The 15,347-nt window shown below is 42.5% G+C and overlaps 1 protein-coding gene across 14 annotated transcripts in view; it reads left to right on the forward strand.

The window, feature by feature from the left end:
- The window catches only part of PHF20 (PHD finger protein 20), a 150,007-nt gene that overhangs the window by 45,776 nt on the left and 88,884 nt on the right, over positions 1 to 15,347 (forward strand). For all 14 annotated transcript variants that reach the window (XR_014832260.1, XR_014832261.1, XR_014832262.1 and 11 more), the window contains 2 exons: positions 4,659 to 4,830; positions 6,090 to 6,174. Coding sequence is in view for 9 of the 14 variants with exons in the window: in XM_021078128.2 (XP_020933787.1) it covers positions 4,659 to 4,830; positions 6,090 to 6,174 (257 nt within the window). In the remaining 5 variants the exon portion in view is untranslated. The remainder of the gene's footprint in view (positions 1 to 4,658; positions 4,831 to 6,089; positions 6,175 to 15,347) is intronic.

A 15,347-nucleotide genomic window follows, 5' to 3' on the forward strand; every position in this document is an offset into this window, starting at 1 on the left:
AAAGGATATATATTGAATAAATAAGTCTCATATTTCTTCTCTAGTTCCTTAATTATCCAGTTCCCCTCCCAAGAGGCAAACCAGGTTGCTCGATCATCCTTCCAGAGATAGCCCACACATTTAAAAACAGGTACAAATGTATTGGCTCTCTCCCCTCCCCCAAATAAACAGTAGTGAATCCAGTACAGTTTTGCATCTTGAATTGTTTTCTTCCCCAGCTTTTCTTAGACATCTTTACATTTTAAAAAATCAGTACATCAAGAGCTACCTCATTTTTTTTTAATGGCTGCATAATATTAGTAAGGTTAAAAACAATTACTAGAGTTTGCATTGTGGCTCAGTGGAAATGAACCCAGCTAGTATCCATGAAGATGTGGGTTCGATCCCTGGCCTTGCCTAGTGGGTTAAGGATTCAGCATTGCCTTGAGCTGTTGTGTAGGTCGCAGACATGGCTAGGATCTGGTGTTGCTGTGACTGTAGCATAGGCTGGCAGCTGAAGCTCCTATTTGACCCCTAGCCTGGAAACTTCCATGCTGCAGGTGTGGCTCAAAAAAGACCAAAAGAAAATAAACAAAAAAAAACCCCATAGAAAACAGATCGCAGGGGACTTGAGGGTGGATATGGGGGAGAACAGTTAAAAAAATATTAACAGGAGTTCCTTTTGTCTCTCAGCGGAAACAATCTGACTAGTATGCATGAAGTTGCAGGTTCGATCCCTGGCCTTGCTCAGTGGGTTAAGGATCCAGCATTGCTATGAGTTTCGGTGTAGGTCACAGATGCAGCTTGGATCTGGTATTGCTGTGGCTGTGGCGTAGGCCAGTGGCTACAGCTCCAATTCAACCCCTAGCCTGGAAACCTCCATATGCTGTGAGTGTGGTCCTAAAAAAAGACCAAAAAAAGAAAAAGCCCAAAAAACCCCCCACCAATTTTCATTGTTTTAATTTCTTTTTTTTTGGTCTTTTTAGGCCTATTAGTCTCCGGTAGCCTGACTGAATTGAGAGCATAAGAGGAGTATGACTGAAATATCCCTATCCCTCTCCCCATTTTACAGGGAGGAATCAATTCAGGGAGTCCTCTTTTATGTCCTGCTATCAGACTGCTCACTTCATCAGATTGTACATTAGCCAGTCTGTTGTCAAGATAGATTTATGTCACTTGTGTGTCAGATGGAATGGAGTAGGGAGACTAGTTTTAGGGTTGTTTATTCTTTCTGTTAATTTTTTTTTTCTGTGTGGGACTTTATACACTTGTGCACACACACACATTCTTTTTCAGATTCTTTTCCATTATAGGTTATTACAAAATATTGAGTATAATTCCCTGTGCTGTTTAGTAGGTCCTTGTTGATTATCTGTTTTACATATGGTGGTGAGCATACATTAATCCCAAACTCCTAATTTACACCTCCCCCTGACTATCCCTTTTGGTAACCATAAGTTTGTTTTCTACATCTGTGAGTCTTTTTGTTTTGTAGACATGTTCGTTTGTGCCACATTTAGATTCCACGTATAAATGGTATCTCATGGTATTTGCTTCTTTCTGATTTACTTACTATGATAATCTCTAGGTCCATCCATGTTGCCACAAATGGCATATTTCATTCTTTTTTATGGTTGAGGAATATTCAGTTATATATTGTACTACATCTTTATTTATTCCTCTGTCAATGGACATTTAGGTTATTTCCATGTCTTGGCTGTTGTAAATAGTGCTGCAGTGGACATTGGGGTGCACATATCTTTCCAAATTAGAGTTTTCTCTGGATATATGCCCAGGAGTGGGATTGAAGGATCATATAGGAACTCTATTTTTAGTTTTTAAGGAATCTCCATACTGTCCTCGATAGTGTCTGCACGAGTTTACATTCCTACTAACAGTGTAGGTGGATTCCATGTTCTCTGCGCCCTCAAGAGCATTTGTAGGCCCTTCTTTCTTTTGTTTCTTTCTCTTTTTTTTTTTTGTCTTTTTATGGCCATACCTATGGTGTATGGCAGTTCCCAGGCTAGGGGTTGAATTGGAGCTGCAGCTGCTGGCCACAGCCACGGCCGCATCCAAACTGCGTCTTCAACTTACACCACAACTCATAGCAATGCTGGGTCCTTAACCCACTGAGCAAGGCCAGGGATTGAACCCCTGTCCTCATGGATACTAGTCGAGTTGGTAACCTGCTGAGCCACAGCAGGAATGCCTAGTCCTTTCTCACTCTATTTGGCCGTCCCTCGGCATAGAAATTCCCATGTCAGGGATTAAATCTGAACCTCAGCTGCGATCTGTGCTGCCACTGCCAGCAATGCGGGATCCTTAACCCACTGTGCTGGGCTAAGGATCAAATCCATGCCCTTCCAGTGGCCCAAGCCTGTTCTGCTGTGTCACCGAGGGAACATATAATTGTAGGCCTTTTATAGATGGCCATTCTGACAGGTGTGGGGTAATACCTCATTGTAATTTTTATTTGCATTTCTACGATAATTAAGATATTGAGCATCTTTTCACATGCCTGTTGGCCATCTTTTTGTATTCTTTGGAGAAATGTCTTTTTAAGTCTTCTGCCCCTTTTTAAAAAAATTATACTTGATTTACAGTATTGTGTCCTGCCCATTTTTTGATTGGGTTGTCCTTTGGTTAATATTTTTTGAACAATTAAAGTATGTATAGTACCACTGGGAATTTTGAAAAGCATACCCTGTCGGTCATGTGTGAGAAATACTGACATGAATTGATTGGGACCTGAACTTGCAGAGTGTCTGATATTGGAATCGGTGGCTGAATTTTGAAAGCCTTGGGATTGAAGAATTGATGAGATACACATAACCTTTGGGAAGAACAGGGGGAATTAATTTGCTGAGTGTTTATTGAATATCTAGTCATTGGCTAACTCCAGGCAAACTGCCTGGAGGGGTTGGCTAACTCCAGGCAAACTGTCTTAGAGAGTACTATGTAGAATTGAAGAGGACACAGTATACAGATGACACAAGGAAGCAGGCCTATTCCTTTAGGTAGCACATATTTGTTAGGACAGCAGGGTATCTAGAAAGGAAGGAAATGGAGCAAATTCAAGTTGTAGGAGAAAATACGTATATCTAAACTTTCTCAATCTAGAATAGCATTCTGATTAATACAAGTGTATTTAAGAGAACAACTGTATTATATTTATTTTTAACCTTTTATATATATTTTTTGGAATGAGCAAAATAGTCATTTGGTTGAAAAATGAGGCATTCCCATCGTGACTCAGTGTGTTAAGAATCTGACTGGTATTCATGAGGATTCGGATTTGATCCCTGTCCTTGCTTAGTGATGATCTGGTGTTGCCATGAGCTGTGGCATAGGTCACAGACTTGGCTTGGATCTGGCGTTGCTGTGGCTGTGGCATAGGCCGGCATAAAAAGAAAAGAAAAAAGAAAAATGAAAATCTTTAAGAGGTATACTGCAAAAGGTCTCCCTCCCACTTTTGCCCCTTTCTGCCCTCATGCTTAGTTCCCACTTGTATTAATCAGGTTTAAATGCTGGAAACAAACTCTGGGTCCTTTAACCACAAAAGAATTTAACACAAGAAGTTGGGTATTTATACAATTGCTGGAAGGGTTGGAGGAGTGGGACTCAAGGGGACTGCTCTTAGAGCCTCAATTTGAAGGACCCACTGTGAGAGCTGTGATCTGGAGGTCAGGAAGTCCCTACTGCTATTGCCATCCCAACCATTGCTGCCTGACACTCAGCAAGCTTGCTACTAGACAGACATTAGACCGTTGCTACTGCAGACCAGCATGTCACTATCATCTGGGAGCTTGTTTAAAGCTCCTGGGCCTTAGCTCCATCTACTAAATCAGAATCTGCATTTTAACAAGATCCCCTGATGTTTTGCATTGCATGAAAGTTTGAGAGGTCTTCCATAGGTGCACTGGATCTTTGCTTTCAAACCCACATGTATCCATGACTTTGATTATCTGTTGTAAGGGAGTCAGGAAAATGCAGTTTTTTTCCTCCCAACTCTTAGTCTAGAAGTGTAGATTGGAGATTGAAAGAGCCTATCTCCTAAACTGACTATAGTTCCACAAGTAACATTGCTAGTTTCCTTTGTATTTTTCCATATATTTTATGCCTATATAAATATATAGTCTTTTACATCTTGTTAAAAAAAGTAGGCAGTAGCTTATCCTACAGTGTTCTGCACCTTGCTTTTTTCATTTAATAGTTCATCTTGGGAGAGCTTTCCATATCATGACATAAAACGATTTTGTTCATTTAAACAACTGAGTGGTATTCCAGTATCTAGATTATTATTTTTTGGCACATGTAAAATATAATTAGTTGTTAAAGGTTTTGCTTTCTGCCTCTTTGGTGTTCAGGTCTTATGTCATCTTGTTTAACTTGCACTATAACAGTGAGTTAGGTATCCTTCCACTTTACGTGAAGAAACTCAGGCTCTGAAAAGTTAATTTAATCACAAACCAAGGGATATTTAGGATGGGATTTGAGTCCAAAGTCTGTTGGCTTTCGTAATTTTTGATTTGACACAATGACACAGAGCCTCTAACTGATAGGTTTTATTTACTACTTTGGTGACCTACTCCTTTGGGAGGAGGTTTGGGACAGCATTGTTTTGAGTCTTCTGGGTGGGTACTAAAGGCATTTCAATTTTTTTTTTCCCTGACTCTCAGGTATCCAGCTCACATAGAAGATATTGACTACGAAGAAGGAAAAGTACTCATTCATTTCAAGCGTTGGAACCATCGTTATGATGAGTGGTTCTGCTGGGACAGTCCTTATTTACGTCCTTTAGAGAAAATACAGCTGAGGAAAGAGGGCTTACATGCAGAGGAAGGATCTTCTGTGAGTAACAAATCTGGGCAGTTCAGTAATGAGCTGGGTCAGCTGTTGCGCACTTCATGATCTAGTCTTTGATGTTTAGTGTGAAAGTTCAGTAGCAGCTGGGGGCTAATCCTTATTTAGGCTTTTGTAGTGCAACCCTGAGATCTACATGGCTGATCTGGGAGATTGTTGAAGAATCTCAGTTGTCATCTGTTTGTATGATGTAATTGACATGACAACTCATAAACTAACTTGATTGAGACTGTGTTGATGATGATGGGGGACTTTATCTCGTTTTCATACTGTGTCCCTTTAGATCATTTATTAAGCTGGTCTTCTGTCTGACCATTTATTAAGCAATTATTCCATGTGGAACATTGTGCTAGCGTCATATTGAGGCATTTTATAAGCCCCTGAAATATTTGGGATAGGACGGTATTTTTTCTAAATTTCATCACTGTGCCTGAAGCTTTTATTGACTTCAGAATGAAGCGTGAAGTATTTATTTTCAGTTTTTTAAACAGGCACTGAGACATCTGTAGAAATCCCGTTGCCTTTTGATCTGACTCAGCCCTGGTTTCTGTTTTCCATTTTAATCCTGATGAGGGAACTTGAACTCTTGCTAGCCTTTTTTTCCCCTCTCAATTTAGGATTGTTTACTGTTATCCAGTTTGCTCAGTATTCATTCTCCAAGATGTATTAAGGCACTTTGTGCTGGGAAAACAATATGAAATATTAATGGCGAATGAGTGCCCTCCTTTGGCAAAAGACCCTTTAAAAATGTGGGTGGCATTAGGCGGCATGAAAGCTGCTTCCCTCATGTGAAGAAGCCTCTCTCCTTCCAGCTTACATATTTGGTGTGTTCCCTGGTGGTCCTGGATTCTAAGACTCCCTTTCAGGACAGGATAGGATTATTGACAGTGCTGTGCCATGCGTGTCCAGAACTCCTAAAATGGGAAAATTCTGTTTCTAGACTTTTTGTTTTGACTCCCAGTGCTGAATAGCAGAAACATCTTCCTCAATCTCAATAGCCATCTCTCCTTTGCACTGTTGTCAATTTCAGCCCTTTTTTTGGGACCATGCCAGTTCCAGAAGTTCCGGGGTCAGGATTGTTATTCATCACAGCAACAATCCAGGCCATTGCAGTGACAACTCAGGATTCTTAACCCACTGGACCACCAGGGAAATCCCAGTTTCAGCCTCTTTTATGAAATACTGTGTTATGTCCTATGAAATTGGATTAATAACAGAGTCTTTTTTTGTTTTTTAATGTTTTTTAGGAATTTCAAATAAACGAGCAGGTTCTCGCCTGTTGGTCTGATTGTCGTTTTTACCCAGCCAAAGTCACTGCTGTTAACAAGGATGGTAAGACATTTGAGTTGTAATTGTTTTTACTCTGGACTTAGGGGTGAGTTTGATATTGGAGTTTGATAGTGTATTTTCAGTATGTATTTAATGCTTAGGATTCCTTTCTCTTCAAGTTAATTACTATGTCAGGCGTTAGGAAGAAATATCAACAAGAGAAAGCTAGGTTAAAGAAGGGGAGTTTAATTCTTTGCCTCCTAAGTTTTAGTCATTGTTTTCTAAAACAGTCATTCTTCATCTGCCACTCTGCTGGGAAGTGTGCCGCTTTTTGCTGTCTTAAGAGTTCCTAATATAATTGAAACAAGCGGAGTTCCCATCGTGGTACAGCAGAAATGAATCTGTCTAGGAACCATGAGGTTGCAGGCGGGTTTGATCCCTGGCCTCGTTTAGTGGGTTAAGGAACCGGCATTGCCATGAGCTGTGGTGTAGGTCACAGGCACAGCACACATCTGGCGTTGCTGTGACTCCAGTGTAGGCCGGCGGCAACACCTCCGATTAGACCCCTAGCCTGGGAACCTCCATATGCCACAGGTGTGGCCCTAAAAAAGACAAAATAAATAAATAAATAAAATAAAATAATTGAAACAAGCCCCTAATGTTCCTTTTAGTTATTTGTGGATGGCCTAGAAATGAAGCAGACAACATACATTTCTTAAAAATGTGCTTAGGAGTTGCTGTCATGGCTCAGTGGTTAATGAATCCAACTAGGAACCATGAGGTTGTGGGTTCGATCCCTGGCCTCACTCAGTGGGTTAAGGATCTGGCATTGCTGTGAGTTGTGTAGGTTGCAGACATAGCTTAGATCCAGAGTTGCTGTGGCTCTGGCCTAGGCCGGCAGGTATGGCTCCTCTAGACCCCTAGCCTGGGAACCTCCATATGCCACGGGAGTGGCCCTAGAAAAGGCAAAAAGACCAAAAGGGGCGGGGGGGGTGCTTAGGGGCTGCAAGGTGATTGGGAATGGTCTGTAATATCAGGGTTGCTAGTTGAAGCTGGGGTACTGGGATTTAGGGCACTGAGTTGGGATGCCTTTGCCAGAGTTTAGAACATGAGGCATCTGGACATATTCCATGACCTGCAGAGGCTCATTTTGCCCATACAAAGGCAATAGGAGGGTTATTGTAGATAATATGTGTTGTCAGTAGCCCGACACTCAGAGGACAGACTTGGGGTTCAAATGATAGCTTTTTTTTTTTTAAATAGCACTTTCTGGTTTTTTTTTTTTTTTTTTTTTCCTTTCTTTCTTTCTTTTGACTACACTTGGGGCATGTGGAAGTTCCTTGGGCCAGGGATTGAACCTCTGTCACAGCAGTGACAAAACTGGATTCTTAACCTGCTGAGCTACCAGAGAACTCCTCTTTTAGCTTTTTCTACCAAGATGTTTATTGTATGTCCTTGATCTTTGCAATGGTTGTTTAGGGCAAACAGACCTCTTAGTACCATGGTTAGTGATGACTCTGAGGCCGGATTGATTTTTTTCTTTAGAGCCGCGTCTACAGCATATGGAAGTTCCTAGGCTAGGGGCTGAATCAGAGCTTCAGCTGCAGGCCTATGTCACAGTCACAGCAACACTTGATCCGAGCGCATCTTTGACCTCTGCTGCAGCTTGCAGCAATGCTGGATCCTTAACCCACACTGAATGAGGCTAGGGATCAAACCTGCATCTTCACGGAGTCTGTGTCGATACTTAACCCACTGAACCACAGTGGGAACCCTCTGGATTGATTTTTTTCATTCAGTGAAGTTATTCAAGTATTTATTCATCACTCTACTAAATGCTGGACCTTGGAGTGATCAAGAATTTCTATTTGAGAATGGGTCGAAATGGTAAAAAATGAGCATACATTTGAATGTAGCAGAAATTTGTTTCTTTATTGCTGCGTTTGCCCACCCCCAGTCTGGCAGCTATTAGACCAATGTGGGTTGACAGATGTAGGTTATCCTTAAACCATGATCCTCTTACCTCTTACCAGAAGCCTCCAAAGCAAGGTTGCATCATCTGTCTTGTCTAAGCAGTTTCTGATCCTCTTGTTTATAGTTGATTAAGTCTTTTTGGAGAGTCCCTTGTTTGCTTAAGTTACCTTTAATAAGCCTTTGTTCAAAACAAAATCCTGTTGTTACTTTTCATATCACTTTAACCTAGAAAGCTATTTTAAAGGAAGGCTTACATGTTATTAAACTGCTTCAAATCCTTTAAGTAAAAGACATAGTTTATTAAATCAAACAGTCATTAAATTGGTTCAGTTGCTATGGAGAACAGTATGGAGGTTCCTTAAAAAACTAAAAATAGAACTACCAGATGATCCAGCAATCCCACTTCTGGGCATATATCTTGGAGTTAAATATAATTCGAAAAAGATATATGCATCCCAGTGTTCATAACAGCACTATTTATAGTAGCTAAGACATGAAAACAACCTAAATGTCCACTGACAGAGGAATGGATAAAGAAGATGTGGTACATATATGTAATTGAATATTACTCAGCCATAAAAAAGAATGAAATTGTACATGTATACAATTGACTATTACTCAGCCATGTTGCAGCAACATGGATGGACCTAGAGGTTATGATACTAAGTGAAGTAAGTCAGAGAAAGACAAATATCATGTGGTATCACTTATATGTGGAATCTAAAAAAAGAACTTAGGAGTTCCCGTTGTGGCACAGTGGAAATGAATCCGACTGGGAACCATGAGGTTGCAGGTTCAATCCCTGGCCTTGCTCAGTGGGTTAGGGATCTGGTGTTGCTGTGAGCTGTGGTGTAGCTCTCAGACATGGCTCGGATCCCACGGTGCTGTGGCTGTGGTGTAGGCTGGTGGCAGCAGCTCCAATTCGACCCCTAGCCTGGGAACCTCCATATGCCGAGGAAGCAGCCCTAGAAAAGACAAAAAGAGAAAAGAAAAAAGTTTAAGGAGTTCCCGTCGTGGCGCAGTGGTTAACGAATCCGACTAGGAACCATGAGGTTGCGGGTTCGGTCCCTGCCCTTGCTCAGTGGGTTAACGATCCGGCGTTGCCGTGAGTTGTGGTGTAGGTTGCAGATGCGGCTTGGATCCTGCGTTGCTGTGGCTCTGGTGTAGGCCGGTGGCTACAGCTCCGATTCAACCCCTAGCCTGGGAACCTCCATATGCCGCGGGAGCGGCCCAAGAAATAGCAACAACAACAACAACAAAAGACAAAAAGACAAAAAAAAAAAAAAAAGTTTAAGACACTCATTAAATACAACTTATAAGTCTATTTTTAGGTCTATTTTAATTTAATTTAATTTAATTTTTTTTTTGTCTTTTTGCCTTTTCTAGGGCTGCTTCCCACGGCATATGGAGATTCCCAGGTTAGGGGTCTAATTGGAGCTGTAGCCACCGGTCTATGCCAGAGCCACAGCAACATGGGATCTGAGCCGTGTCTGCAACCTATACCACAGCTCACGGCAGCGCCGAATCCTTAACCCACTGAGCAAGGCCAGGGATCGAACCCACAACCTCATGGTTCCTAGTCGGATTCGTTAACTACTGCGCCACGACTGAAACTCCCTAGGTCTATTTTTATTAAAATGACTGTATGATATCACTTATATCGGGAAAATATAATCGAATTTAAGAAAAAAAAGCTGCAGGGATATATTGTACAGCACACATTATATAGCCAATATTTTATTGTAACTTTATTATTTTTTTTGTCCACACCCATAACATGTGGAAGTTCCTGGGCCAGTGGTCGAACCTGTGGTGCAGTTATGGCCTGAACCACAGCTATGGCAATGCCAGATCCTTAACCTGCTATGCTACATGGAAACTTCTTATAACTTTAAATGGAGTATAATCTCTAATAATGTTGAGTCACTGAGTCGTACATCTGAAACTACTATCATAAAGCAGCTATACCTCTATAAAAAAGTCATAGCAAAAAAAGAGATAAAATTTATTTTTAGTGTCTTATTTTCAATATTAGTAACTTTTCTGCTCTTACTGATTGTAAATTCTGTGACATGAAATACAGGTCCTAGATGTGGTCGAAAGTCTGTTAATTTGATTTATGCTGATCAAGTCATATTTTACGCTTGAGTGATATCCCTTGGAGATGTGCTCCCTTGGGAAATGGCTGCCTTGTAGATCCATTGAAAGATGTGGGAAGTAACATGGGTAACTGTAGATAAAGGAGGTAGCAGAAAGGAAGCAACATTTCTCTGTGTTCCATTGATATCTCTGAATCAAGTGGAGGGCAGAGATGAGGTGAAGGGCATTAGATAAGGGAGTGGCAAAGGAGGGGCAGATTGAGGAAGAGGGGTTTGGGGAGCCTGGATGCTGTCTCATAGACGGGGTGTGGTCCAGGTAGAAGCTACACTTTGCATCTAATATCTATAGAGCCCATGCCTGGGCATCATGGATTAAAAAAATAAAGACCCATTTCAAATTATTAGTCATAGTATATTAAGGTTTTTACATGTCTTTTAAACTTGGGCAACCAGAGCTTCGCAAATTGTTCGTAAAAGTCTTTTCAGTTTGTTTCCTCCATGAGCTAAAATTAAAGGCAAATCTTGAGGTAATGCTTGTTCCTACAGTGTTCATCTGCCACCTTAATATTTTAGTTCAGTGAGCTTCAAATTCTTTTCAATGAATTTTAGTTCCTAAAAAACTAAAAAGAAAAAAAAAAAAGAAAACCTAAGAAGAAAAAGAAGAAAAAAGAAAGAAAATGAGTGGGTGTTTTTTGGAGAACCTGTCTTCCCCAGAGTTCTTGGATCTGAAGTCCTCTATTATACTGCTGTCCTTACTGGGTCTTTTCTTTCTCGTTTTTTTTTTTTTTTTTTTCTTTTTAGGGCCGCAACCAGGGCATATGGAGGTTCTCAGGCTAGGGGTTGAATTGGAGCTGTGGCCTCTGGCCTGCGCCACAGCCACAGCAATGCCAGATCTGAGCCATGTCTGCGACCCACACCACAGCCAACGGCAACACCACATCCCCAACCCGCTGAGCCGGGCCAGGGATCAAACCTACATCCTTGTGGATGCTAGTCAGATTCGTTTCCACTGAGCCACGACGGGAAGTCCTGGTCTTTTCTTTCTCTCTCCTTTGTTTCATGGCTATACTGGTGGCATAAGGAAGTTCCTGGGTGAGGGGTCGAATAGGAGCTGCAGCTGAGGCCCATGCTACAGCCACGGCAACACTGGATCCAAGCCATCTGCAACCTACATCTCAGCTTGTGGCAACACTGGATCCTTAACCCACTTGAACAAGCACAGGAATTGAACCTGCATCCTCACAGAGACAGTGTTGGGTCCTTAACCTGTTTAGTCACAACAGGAATCCCTTACTGGGTTCTTAAAACTAATTGAAAGAGGGAGGAGAGGAGGGATGCTGGGGAAGGAAAATCCTGAAAGGTAATGGAACCAGCTGGGTGGCGTTATTGCTACAGCTGGGTGGATGGTGAAGGAAAGCTAGCTTTCATGGGAGCTCAGATCTGTGCCTGACTTTGCAATAAAATGACTCTTAGGTGCTGCCTTTGGGCTAGATTCTATCCAGGGGAGCTGGGGGACAGTTTCTAGTTCTTGATTTATTCTAGTAATTGCAGGATTGGGAGGGGCAATGTTGGACTCTTTTTTTCACTCTTTTTCTTGTGTTTTCTGCCCTGGCCTCAGTTTCATCGGTAGTATCATTAATGGTGCTGTGAGAAGAACCTCTGCAGGCAAGATGCCCCCTTTCTTTCCTGTAAAGTTATTCTTTCTTTTTGATGCTACTAGCTGGGGATATAGGGAAGCCACTCTCTACAGATTCATCTTGGAAAGGCGTGGTCCAATTTTTCTGCCATTTTTTTTTTTTCCCCTCCTTTTTTGGCTGCCCCACAGCATATGGAGTTGCTGGGCCAGAGATCGGATCTGAGCTGCAGTTGGCACCCAAGCCACAGCTGCAGGTAATGTCTGATCCTCAACCCAGTGTGCTGGGTGGGGGATGGAACCAGTATCCCATCGCTCCCAAGACACCACCAATCCTTTAGTGCCACTGTGGGAACACCTCTATTGCTCTTAACTTCCTTGGTGGTTGTGCTGAGGCTAAATATTGAAAAGGCTGATGGGTGGGGGCTCTAGCCAGAGTGGAGAGTGGTGGGAATCCAGCATGGCCCAGTCACAGCTAGATAGTAAATTGAGTTCCTTAAGGGAGTTATTTAGCACTTGAAAACTGGGGAGAGACATGCCATGTTATTTAGCTCTTTTCACCTGGAATAATTCTTTTAATGTCAATTAAGCATCATTTTGTATGAAGGCAGCCACACCTGGTAGCCTCGTTAGAGCCTCAGTCTGTGTTGGAGTAAAAGAAGGGATTCTGCTCTCAAGAGACTCTTTGTTCTGAAACCACCTCTGGTAAGTTGACCTCAGCTCTTTACCAGGGCTGCTCAGTTCCCTTTCTGACATTGCGGATGTCAGAGCCACTTGTCTGTTAGGGCTTTGTGCCTCCTGTTCTGCAAGGCTTTCTTTCTGGGGAAACTGAAAGTACGTACACACGTACAGCAGAATGAGGAATCGTTCCTTCCTGTTGATCTGTGGTTCTCTAACTCTACTGTGCAGGCAAGCCAGGTCCTTCTTCCTTACAATTATCCATAGTTTTAGGTCACAGCTGCCCCCCACCTTGTCCCCTGGTTCTTTTTCAGTGCCTAAAGTCTGCATTTTTACAGGGAGATTCTTTGGAAATGGTCTTGTTTCTGGAGTCTCTGGTTGAGACGGTTAATGTTTTTTGTTTTCTTCATGCTGTAACTGATCCTACATTTGAAATGTGGGGATACTGAGACTTTGAAAAGCTTTGAAAAGACATAAAAGGACAATTTACGCCAATATATGCAGGTGCTAGCTTGGCTCTTATCGTTTATGCAGGTGGGGGCTCCTTTTTAAAATGACTTGGTGGATGGGGATAATTAGAACCACTTTGCTCTGTGACAGCCCCTTTGCCCAATAGTTTCCATACCTGATCTCATTTATCATTTAGTCTTTTTTTTTTTTTTGTCCTTTTATGGCTGCACCCAAGGCATATGGAAGTTCCCAGGCAAGGGGTTGAATCAGCTGCAGGTGCTGACCTACACCACAGCCACAGACACATGGGATTTGAGCTGTGTCTGTGATCTACACCACAGCTCGGCAACATGGATCCTCAACCCACTGATAGAGGCCAGGAATTGAACCTGCATCTTCATGGTTACTAGTTGGGTTCATAACCACTGAGCCATGACTGGAACTCCCGATATAGTCTTTACGCAAACATGGAAAGGTTGTTGCCACCAACCCTATCCTTATTTTTCAGGAACTAAGCTCAGGGGAGAAACTGCTGTAAGTTCCAGAGCACAAACATAGATGGTAGTGCTGAGGAGTTCCCTTGTGGTGCAGTGGTTAAGGACCTGGCATTGTCATTGCATTGGCTTGGGTCACTGCTGTGTTGTGGGTTCAGTTCCTGGCCTGAGAACTTCCGTATGCTGTTGGTGTGACCAAAAAAAAAAAAAAAAATAGAGCTGAGATCTGAATGGAGATCCTTGGACTCCAAGGTTCATGAAACTGCAGTTCTACAGTGCAAGGCTGCTTCTCTGGAGCAGGGTTTTCCTTAAACAACAGGAGTTGTCAGGGCCGGGTGCTTGCTGGAGGGCATGTGTGTACATGCGTCTGATATGGTATAGTAGGTGTGGATTGTCTGTACTTTCTGGAGCCTGATGGTGTCTTGAGAGCCCTGATGGAAGCTAAGCTCTGTCCCAGTCCCTGCTGGGTGATTACAGGCAGGTCACTCTCCTTGGTATGGACCCACTTGAGCAGTTAGTTAGAAGTGGAAGAAGGAATTGGAATAAATGAGCATTTTTGGAAATTGTTGGCCTCAGAAGCTTATCATGTAAAATTGCTAAGAGGAAATTAGTTAAAGGGAGATTCGCCTGCAACTGTGTGCTTATTCATCCCTCTGTCCACCCCCTGAGGCACATCTATGGGAAGAAACTTCAGGACTTGGAGATATTATGTTTGAAAACTCCTATCTATAGTATTATTGAATTTTCTGACTCTTGGAGAATGAGTGGGATAGAAAAAGGGCCCTAAAGTCACAATTTTGTAGATTTCAAGAGCAGCAGAAATCTGTCCTTTCCAGTCACCTTTGTTCCTCTTTCCTTGTTCCTAGGGAAGAAGAGCTTGCTACATCCCTTCTGCTTTTTGTTCTTACATCCCTTCTGCTATTACTGCTATTACTGACCTCTGTAACGTTGTCTGATACACTGAGTTCTTAACGCCAAGAAGCTCAAGGCTAGGAAGCTTCATTTCATCTGGTACTACTTCTTTTTTTTTTTTTTTTTTTAGGGCCATACCCACAGCATATGGAGGGTCCCAGGCTAGGGGTCTAATCGGAGCTGTTGCTGCTGGCTTGCGCCAGAGCCACAGCAACACCAGATCACAGCCGCATCTGCGACCTACACCACAGCTCACACAGCAACGCCAGATCCTTAACCCACTGAGTGAAGCCAGGGATCGAACCTGCAACCTCATGGTTCCTAGTTGGATTCATTTCTGCTGTGCCACGATGGGAACTCCCCAAGATAGGAACTTCTTAAGGGAACCTGATGCAGGTGGCATTTGTGTCGTGAATGCTCTTTTTTTAAATTTTGTCATTTATATGTTTTTTGTTAGATGATGTTGTGGCGAAGGGGGACCTCTGTTGCCAGGCTCCCATGGGAGGATTCTGTGGCCATTAGATTGGGGGCCTCTCTCCAGAAGTGAGGCTGGGCCACTGTTGTCCATGGTCATTTTGTTCCCTCTGATTTTTGAAGCCCATGTTAGGCTGTGTGCATGATTAAGGGAGAAGGTTTCAAGATGATCCCTTGTAGTTCTTTTGAAGTAGAAAAGGGTCAGAGCTGGGATATTGTTATCTAAGGATAGTGGTGCTTGCACACTTTTGGCTGTAGATTGGTTCATTTTAGAGTGGCCAGTGGTACTTGGGTCTGGTTTAGAATTTAGGCCGAGAGACTCTGGGACTAGACAGTGTGGGTGATGGGAGAAGAATTAATCAGAGGTCTGCAGATAGGCTTGGGTTTTGCTTCTAGCCCTGTGTTAGACTAACATGGCGCTTGGCGCACATCCCTTCATCTAAGGACTCCATTCTGAGCCTGCCGTCAGGAGTAAGCTTTCAAAATTGACCTGGAAAATGTTGGACTTTTGGTTAATATTAT

This window comes from Sus scrofa, chromosome 17, assembly GCF_054392235.1.
Source record: "Sus scrofa isolate SSC_HxYL_T2T_F1_AM1 chromosome 17, Sscrofa_HxYL_maternal_Yorkshire_Landrace_v2.0, whole genome shotgun sequence".
Classification (NCBI taxonomy): Eukaryota; Metazoa; Chordata; class Mammalia; order Artiodactyla; family Suidae; genus Sus; species Sus scrofa.